This window comes from Saccoglossus kowalevskii, chromosome 6 (assembly GCF_978046115.1).
Source record: "Saccoglossus kowalevskii chromosome 6, keSacKowa6.1, whole genome shotgun sequence".
NCBI lineage: Eukaryota > Metazoa > Hemichordata > Enteropneusta > Harrimaniidae > Saccoglossus > Saccoglossus kowalevskii.
This window is the reverse complement of record NC_140646.1, coordinates 19,513,427-19,523,343: the sequence shown is the minus strand read 5'-3', so window position 1 is coordinate 19,523,343 and position 9,917 is coordinate 19,513,427. Positions and strand designations below refer to the sequence as shown.

The window sequence follows — 9,917 nt, the reverse complement described above, 5'->3', positions numbered from 1 at the left end:
ATTCATTGATTTGCAGGTAAAACACATTAATTTAACAATTTAAAACCCAGTGAATAATGATATGTGTTGCACATTATATGAATTTTTTTTAGCTCCGCTGTTGATAAAGTTGACACAGTGGAACTGTTCATATTACTGATTGTCCGTCGCCGTCGTCCGTCAACTTTACAATTTCAACTTCTTCTTCAAAACCGCCTGTCAGAATGTTTTCAAATTTGATATGCAAGTACCTTGAATGGTTCTTTCTCAGATTTGTTCATTTCATGTCAAAATCTCAAGTTCTCTAATATTGGTGAATATTTTTGTCATTTTTGGTAAAAAGTTATATTTTCGACTTCTTGTTAAAAACCGCAAGTCCAATTGCTTTGCCATTATATATATAGGTACTACATGTGGACCTCTCTTAGACTTGTTCATTTCATGATGATATCTTCAATTCTCTAATTTTAGTGAATAATTTTGTAATTTTTAGTAAAAAGTGATATTTTTGACTTCTTGTTAAAAACCGCAAGTCCGATTGCTTTGATATTACATATATAGGTACTACATGTGGACCTCTCTCAGATTTGTTCATTTCATGATGACATCTTCAATTACCTAATTTTGATGAATATTTATGTCATTTTTGGTAAAAAGTGATATTTTTGACTATTTGAAATTATTAAAGACAGTATATACATTTTTATTCACCATATGACACAGATCAAAATATTTAGATATTGATATTGTATCCTTTGCCATAAAAAACAATAATAACATGCCTTAAAACAAATACAATGTGCTATTTTCACTCTTTTGTACATGTATTTACTCTGACCCAGGTCTGATGACCCCATAATTTTTATTTCATCTTTGTAACCGTTTGTATACGTAAAAGTGAAGAAAATGGCATTATTTTTACTTTTCATGAAAATTTGACTTTAAGCTAATACATAGACATTTGAACAAAGTTGGACAGAATGACAGTTAGAAAAATAATTACAAATAGGTGATCCAACCCAGAATAATACAGTTTGGTCAAATAGTTACATTTTTATGGCAGGAATAAATTTGCAAAAATAATTTGTATCGCGGCAGCTTTATAGCTTTGTAAATAGAGCACTAATAGGATTACAAATTTGGATAGAGCGAAAATTTGAAATTTCATAAAACTAAATTTCACACCTACATACCAAAAAATAATTAATTAACCAAACGATCAATTACTATAAAAAGTATCTCTTTATGTAATGCTATATAATTTTTAAAAATAATATATTTAATCATTCATCATCTTGTGGTGTATTTACATGTAGTGATCACTTGTTTTATGTCAGTGACCATTTACAAAGGTCATCTATACTTTAAGTATGGTGATTGGATTTCAGTTGCTTAATATGTTAATGACCTTTAAGGTCTGTATTACACTACTGGTATACTAGTGTATTTTGAGATATCAACAATATCATCTGAAGTCTATAAACTGACAACTACTGGATGTAAGTTGATTGACACCACAAGCTTTGCTAACATACACAAATATTGTAGGATTGATTACTGTAATTTGAATGTACCATTCACATAAAAGGGAGACTGATTGTTTTGCTGGATGAACAAAATAAACCAATCAGGTGATGGCATGTACATTTAAATATCAGTTACTTTGTATTCACTCATCTGTTTCTATAAAGTGTAAATAAATGTAAAATTTATATAAATGTGTATACAAAGTTTGCATAAAAAGAATAATCTTCACTAACCAAAAAAGAAATGTTGTCAGCTATTACTTTCCACTATAGAATAAATGGGATTAACCTTTACACCACCAGACTTTCTCGCCCAAATATTTCTGTAATTATTTCTTATATTCTTCAATATTTCTGGAAATGAACCCTAATTTTGGAGCCAACCGAAAAAATTTGAGTCAATTTCAGTGTTTACTCAAACAATGTGGCTATTTTTGTCCCAATGTTCTGAAGGAAAGTGCAGACTATAAACGGGACTATTTTGTGAATTTGTGATGAAAAGAGGGAACTGGTGGTGAAAAGGCTAAGTAATTCAGAGTATTCAAAATAATTGATGCACAAATAGTTATATTAAAAAAAAGTAAAGCAGCCTGGCAGAAATTCAATGTTTATAAAAAAAAAAAAAAGAGTTCAGTCTAGAATTTTCATCTTAAGTTCGTCATTAAAATACTTTCTCAAGAAACAGATAATTTTTCCTCTGATTTCATCATCACCCTCTACTAATTTACTTAAATCCATGAAATCATCTAATGTGATATTTTTCCATATCCTGCTGAAATACTCTTGTAGTTGCATTCTTTGCTCCTTGTTCATATCAATGAGAATCTCCGATACCGGCCGAAATGTACCTTTTGTTGCCCACGCACCCACTGCTCCCCCAGCTGCACCTCCTGAAATCACAATCGCAAAGATAATTATATGCACAGAATTAGAATACGCTGTTGTTGGTTTCATTTTGCACCAGTTAATTTAGTCAAATAGAAATCAACATAAGAGTACTTAAATTTTTTTTTTTTACCTAGTACAATTTGGTAAACTCATGAATATTCACAGAAATATTAACCTAACACAATATATGCATGAATGGTACCCTCAGATTTGTTCACAGTCATCGTATTGGCTATGTTAGTAGTGCAATGTAAATGACATATATGATCAAATTATATTTTAATGATCTAATGAGCAATAAATGTAATTGTTGGTTTACACACATTTTTGTAAGAGAAGATACAAACTATTTCACGCCCCCCTCAGATGAAATCAACTCAAAATGGAGGCCGAAACCGTTCAAAAAACAGTTAAAATATATTTTACAAGGATTTGAGTGTCGTCCAATCAGCAACTAGTTTTGTGCATGGAAAAAAAGCATCCCAATAGCAAATCACAAGGTCTCATATTAAATATGGTCATGACTTGTGATTGGCTGTTAGGGTACCACCATTTTTTATCATTTATTTGATGGAACCTCACACAGAGAAAAAAATATCACGAATTTAAAAACATATTGTGTACTGTTTAGCTATGTCCAAACTTAATTTGAATACATTTATAAATATTTAAACAAATTTACAGTTAAAGTAATGTGGTCGTCAAACTGCATCCTATTCCGTATGGGACCCATACTGACATTCATAACGTGATAAAACACATTTGTTAACACAAAATTAGAACAAGCGCTTTGTGACGAACACCAATCCATTGGTAATCAGAGATAAGTATTTTGCCACAGTTCAATTATGAGGTACCAATGTTACACCATGAGAAGTCTGTGGTTTACAACGATCTACACAAATATATGAGTTGGTTTAATTGCATACCATTCTCAAACTACTGGAAATTGGATTAAATAAAAAGTTAAAGCATTTTGTTGACCTAGTATAAAAATTTAGTGCCAGTAATGGGGTTGTTGTTTATGTGGGATACTCACCAACTGCAATACCGACAGGTCCTCCAAATAATCCCCCAACCATAGCACCACTACCTGCTATTAAACCACCTTTTATCGATTGATGTACTGTCACTTTCATTTCTTCTTTCTTAGCTAAAAGTGCCAACAATTCTATTAAGTCATCAGCACTCACAGGCATCCTGCTTTATCTTTGAAATCTACTGAAATATATTGATTACATTTTACCTTATTTTTCATTTCAGGTTAGTTTAACGCTTTCCATATATGAAAACAAATTGCATAAATGTATCATTACATTACAGCTCATTGCTTGGAGAATATTCATCATTGGGAAAAAAATGGCTGCACTGGAGTTATGTGATACGACTTCAGACAATTACCTTGTAAACTCAATACCTAAGCAGGTGGGATCCACCTCATCCCACAACCAATTCGGTTAGGTAGAAAGTCAAAATTGTTTTGTAACAAAGATTGATTTTTGATGTGCCACCAGTGGCCAGCTTAAGGTAGAGATGCAGTTTACCTGACATGTATTTTAATTAGTTAATTAGGAAACCAAGATGACCTCCCTTGTTCACAAAACTATATATTTTCGGAAAGCTTATTGTATGAATTTTGAAATTTTGGACACTAATTTAAAATGTGCACAAAAATGTGTTTTTTTGGTCAAAAGGGATTTAAAAAAAAAACAAGTCATGAATGACATAGCCTTCGCTAGTTGTCATTCTAAAGTTGCATGGACATAAATTGGCAAACATGATATCTATGGCATTTTTAAGTTTATAGCACTCTCCATCCAGGTCAGCATTATTCTCAGCAAAAAAAACAGATAGCACCAAACCAGTAAAACAAGTAAAATGACAAGGAAGTATACAAATCAGATCTGCAAATATGTCAGTGTTGTGTCTGTTTGTATAAACTAGTTTGTGGCCCTGGATTACCGGTAGTTTCAATATCTCTAATAAGGACAAGATTACTTCTCGTACGACAATGATACAAATAAAGAGCAAAAATCCAGAAAAATGTTATCAAGTTTTTATTATCATACATTAATATTAACAAATCGTGTGAAATTTTTCGTACAGAGAAACACATATTTATGCTTTGGTTGACAGAACTTCTCAAAGTAAAAAAAAAAGGACCTGCGAAACTTTATACAATTGTCAGACACGCAGTGAATAGTACCGCCATGTTTTTGTAATACATGCAGTTCCAGTGGCTTTGCTTTCTGAGAAAAAATTTCTGGCTCTGCACCTGAAAAAAAAAAAAAGAAAAAAAGAACATTTAGTCCAAAGTAAGCAGTGGTTGTAGCAAATGTGCTCCCATTGGCTGTTAGATTTAATTAAAATAGATATTTGAGTCTTTTTAGTACGAAAAATTATTACATAATAAATGTATACCAGCCAGAAAGAAATTGCAGTTCACACTGTACTATTTTAAACATGTTCTACCAAAGTCTAGGATGAACTAATTCACCAGTCTGTTTCCACTCTACAAAGTTGTCAAATTAATATTCATGGGATTCTGCAAAAATAAAATATTACGAATGTGCAAAAAGCCCGAGTACTTGTGTTTTCAATGTCATTAATATTTGACCAGGGATTTCACTTGAGCTGAACCAAATGGATGCCAAGCTATCAAAAGAAATAAAAAATACTATTGAGAAAAATACAAAAAAATACATTTAATATAAAAGCAGATAGAAGTGCATAAAAAACTAATCAGCAGAGGTAGTGATCATGTAATCTAAGTGTATGTCAAATTTCCTTTGAACTGGATTGAACGTTTATTCTAGAAAATTGTCTCAGATTGGCTGCTAATTTGCATACTAATTAACATATTGTAGTTGTATTAAAATAATATATAAAATAATATCCGGAGTTTTGAAAAAAAAAATATGACTATTAAGTCAACATCATTAAAATTGAGGATTACGTGAATTTGACCCCTCCCTAATATTGTATCACATATCCCTTAAAAACATGGCCGCCGTTAAATCCATCTCATTCGAGGTCCGTTATTTTCCTGCTCATAATGGAGATGAATTATGGTAGCTAAACATTGAAATTGCCACCCTGACTTCAGTACCGAAATAAATAGCTGATTGGGAAAATGTGTCTCTGTTGACAGAGGTTCGATTTACCGATAAACTTCAACACTGGTAGGTCCCGGCATGTAGGTCCCGGTCACGAGTGTAGTAACGCACTCGGGTATCATATTTACTTCAAAGGTAATTTAAAAGTGATGATAGATTCATTGATATTGAATTACAGTACTTCTCAATTTTCATCATTGCTTTCAAGCATTCACGGTTGGCCGAACTTGACTTGTGTTTTCTCGATAATTCTAGTCTAACATGTCGTCACCAAACCAAGTTTCAATCTGCTAGCAGTTGCCAATGAACACCGGAAATAGCAATTGTGCAAAACAGAATCACGATCAACGTGTTCTAAACTTTTACGTTTTTATTATTCCATTATTTTATTTCCATTATTATTTTATTATTTTTATTATATGCCAAACGTAATTCCCAGGCCTCTTAAATGACGAGATAAACTTTTGATTTACACGTTTCATAACCAGTTCTTACAATAATAGCAGGACTGTTTTTTTCTGGCAAAGTGTAACCAGCACTGCGCGATCGCTAGTTTCTCACCAAAGTCAGACACAAAAGGATAAATCAAAGTTCATAATAAATACCATAAGCACAGTTTCTTACCTTTGAAACTGACGAGACAGAATTTAATCTATATAAGCCTTGTGCAAAGAAATGATACAGTACGGGCATACAATATCCTCAGACGAAAACGACGCCAGTTTTCTCAGCGGTTAGACTGGCGCATGCGCAATACGTCATGCCAGTTCTCTTGGGAGATGTCGTTAAAACTCGGATTTTTCCGGCAAATTTCGGCATTTTTACTAGTAAACGATGAACGCACGCACGAACGGACGAAAGCCAATCTAGAAGCCTTGGTCAGACTTCGTCTGCAAGGGCTAATAAGCTTCTAAACCATGCTTCTGTTTCCTGTGTAGATCTGTTTGCTAATAATAATAATAATAATAATAACTTTATTGCATCCTTAGAAATACAATGTTTCTATCAGTTAATAGCAATAAAGATTAGTTGTGATAACTACTACTACAAAAAGAAAGTTAGTTGTTACTATGAAGAAAGTGCCGTCTTGAAAACTGTCTAACAGTCTATTTTGTAGGGCAGCAGCTCAAATTTCACTAATTCAAGTTTATGCATAAATTAACACCCATGCTAGTTGTCTGTACGATTGTTGTAATACTGTTCAAACAAAAACAATGTCCCGATGGCGTTTTGAAAATAAACACATTGTCAATCATTTGTGAAAATTTCAAAACAAAAGGTCAAAGCGTCTAGGAGCTATTTTAGTTCTGGCATGTGTACTAAAAAGAAGCTGAGATAATTGCTAATTTACATAACAATTCACTCAGTAAGAAGTTTGCTAATGCTCATAATTAAAATGGCTGTAACAGTTCCAAATTTAAATGTATTATCGTTTTGTTAAAATTTAAATATAGTGCATAATATGGAGATGCCGTCATTAATTTGTTTCACCATGTTTCTTTTTTATTATTTATGTACAGCCTTGCTAAATCTTGCTAAGCATGCAAAAGAGACAATGTTTGCACCTGTTATCTACACTTTAAAATCTTTTTTTTAAGCATGTTCCACTATTCACAATTCTACAAAATTTTAACAGTCTATAGCAAAGACTGTTTGGATAATAACAAGCAAAAAAATGTCACTCCCAAGTGCCCACAAACCTGCATATATTCACCAGACAGGTATTGATTACTCAACACAATTGGTCTAGTCATTGGCATCTGGGTACTAGGATACACAAATATTGAGTTGTAGCTATTCTTGTTTTCGCTTTGGTTCGTTTTTTTTTTTTTTTTTTTTTTTTTTTTTTTTTTTTTTTTTTTTATTGCCAAGTAGAAATGATATAGGCCTAGCTACCCCCAAAACAAACAAACAAACTACAGCGAAACCAAGACTAAGTTGCTAAGAGCTATAAAACTGTGAATAATAAATGCCATAACTGTCAAGTAGTACTAACAGATAAACATGATAAAAGAAATACGCCAATCCGAATTTGTTTTGTTTTGTTTGTTTAACAGGTAAATAAAACGATTACGCATTTAGGAAATTAAAAGAAGTACGCTTTTTGTTAGTATTTTGTCGATTGTTTAGTGCAATCTATGAGCAGACAGACGACAGCCACATAGTTTAATTCAGGGCAGTGCATAAGAACAATTCAACGGCATGTGGTTACCCTTATTAGTCTTACTGTTAATGGTGTTACATTATTGCGTATACAACATTTCAGAGCGAACTTTGAAGGAGACTGCGATACATCTATCTAACTGAGGTACCACAGGCGGTACAAACTCACCTATTTAGTATCACAATGCTTCATCAGCTAGAATTGTCACCGACTTCGCCCTGCTGATTGTTAGTAAATTCATACAGCCAAGATGTACAATGCTGCAGTGGTTATTATCGCATGCAGTTTACGATTCTATCAACTATAATATGTGATTAAGGCGACTCAATTGGTTGCTAAGGTGCGTAAACCATGATCACGCGTGATCTCGCAGCTTGCGAAAAATGGATTATTATTACCAAACGCTTTTTTATTGTTAGGACGTATTCAGCCGTTAAATGTATAATTTCCAATCGTTTTGCGATAGTATTTTCTAGATTGGAAGCAGCATTTACATTTTATTCAAAGTTCAAAGCTGCGTTGGGATTCCGTTGACAGTGGTAACAATGTCGGCGCCGGTGATCTCTTACCAGTGCGCAACGTAGCCAAAATAAAAGGCATGATGGGCACTGCTATTACAAGACTTTGGCTGTTGCCATGGTAGCGGTGGGTCAGGATTGTTTTTCCAATTAGTGATGGTACGACCTGCCTGTCAAGTATGAACCGTGACAAAATCAGCCAAGCCAAAAAAAAATCACAGAAGAGTTAAAAAGCCATTCCTGCTGAACAATTACTCTAACTTCGGGGTCAACTTTCTCATTAATGAAAAAAGATATCAAAAATTCAAATAGTAACTTTTTGCCCACACTCCAGCCGAGTACAATGAGCTATGTCTGAGGTGTTGTATCACAGGGAGTTGGACAAACTTGTGTATTTTAATACAAATGTTATATAACTTTTCTTTTACCCCCCCTCCCCTTCCTGGTATCTATTTCAAGTATTTTTGTCAGGTTCAAATCGTTCACCAGCATTTTTGGCATGTTAGATGTACATCACATAGAATACTAGGATTGGGAGAACTTAATGTTTGTTGACCACCTGGAATCTGAGTTTTATAAATCTTGAAGGGCTCTCGGAAGATCCACCCGCTGCCTGGACCCGCAGTAAAATCTCCGATTAATATGGAGCCGCAACCATCAACATCGATATACCATGAGGTTTCTGCTGGCGACGTTGCGGCGTTACTCAGTTCCAAATAAAGATTACCAACGCCAAATTAGCAAAATTTAACCGGTAACCAAGACTCAGTCTATCCACGACAAGCAAGCAACATCCCAAACGAGGTTGTAGTGTGCAGCTCACGAGTCAGCGACGACCGATTTCAACGAAAGTCATTCCGTCAGTGGAGTACCGCAGTTGCACGGCATGTTTGCCAATGTTTAGATCTGTGGAGGAACTTTTAACTTCAACATCAACCGTGTATCGTAGTCGCCCAGTTTAAGTTCTGGTTCTGTCGTGGTCCCAACTAAAGGGCGACAGTCGTCGTGTCGCGTCCTGTTCGATATGGGACTCACAGCGACGTATACAACGCGTGTAAAATACATTGTTTATTTACATGAAATTCGAACACGCGCTGTGCTACGACCACCGCGCTTAAACATCCACGAGTTATTTATTCGGACAATGACTTAAATTAGACGTCTGATTATTTTATTTTCACACGTACAGCGACACGCGTTCTACACTGACAAGCGTTGCTAAGTCGCAGCACTGTCTTGGAGCATATTAATGGCAATTGGGTTCCCCGATCTAAATTTCTATCCCGGTTTGTTGCACGTTCTTTTTTTAATATGAAATAATCAAATATGGGACATGTGTATAATAACAGAACCCCACACCCTCCCCGTGGCTTCGCTCGTGAAAGTACGGCAGCAGGATACACCGCATCACTCGTGAAAATAACTTCCACACGCAATGAAAGCCACGGGGAGGGTATCTGTCATAATACTTCATTATCACTGAAAACATTTTTCCCCTGAAATAAATTCCAGTGAATATGCCATTTCCCTCATACTATATTGAGACACAGCGCAGTGAAAATTAGATTCACATGTAATGCTTGAAAACATGTCAGCAAAAATAAATTAAGTGAAATTCTACGTGACTTCATAATAGTTGGAAATGAACACATTACACCCGACCCTACCACTCCATATACAATGTAAACTACACCCCAAAACATCCTTTCACCCACAGTTACTACCG

General features: G+C 34.4%; 1 protein-coding gene across 2 annotated transcripts; it reads right to left on the bottom strand.

Moving 5' to 3' along the window:
- Positions 1-658: 658 nt before the first annotated feature.
- Positions 659-8,013, bottom strand: LOC146741865 (protein C19orf12 homolog). Of its 2 annotated transcripts, none has more exons than XM_085500153.1 (3): positions 7,842-8,013; positions 3,433-3,614; positions 659-2,395 (listed from the first exon to the last, which is right to left on the bottom strand). In XM_085500153.1, the coding sequence occupies exons 2-3, from the start codon at positions 3,590-3,592 to the stop codon at positions 2,136-2,138; spliced, it is 420 nt and encodes a 139-aa protein (XP_085356279.1). In that variant the 5' UTR covers positions 3,593-3,614; positions 7,842-8,013; the 3' UTR covers positions 659-2,135. The 2 variants fall into 2 exon arrangements, with proteins under 2 accessions (XP_085356279.1, XP_085356280.1); XM_085500154.1 differs by having other exon boundaries at positions 3,433-3,611.
- Positions 8,014-9,917: the final 1,904 nt, after the last annotated feature.

Excerpts from the sequence above, each read along its gene's own strand:
- LOC146741865 (XM_085500153.1), bottom strand. The coding sequence starts at position 3,592 with ATGCCTGTGAGTGCTGATGACTTAATAGAATTGTTGGCACTTTTAGCT. Across the intron at positions 2,396-3,432 it reads ACCTGTCGGTATTGCAGTTG|GAGGTGCAGCTGGGGGAGCA; the intron begins GTGAGTATCCCA and ends TTGTGATTTCAG.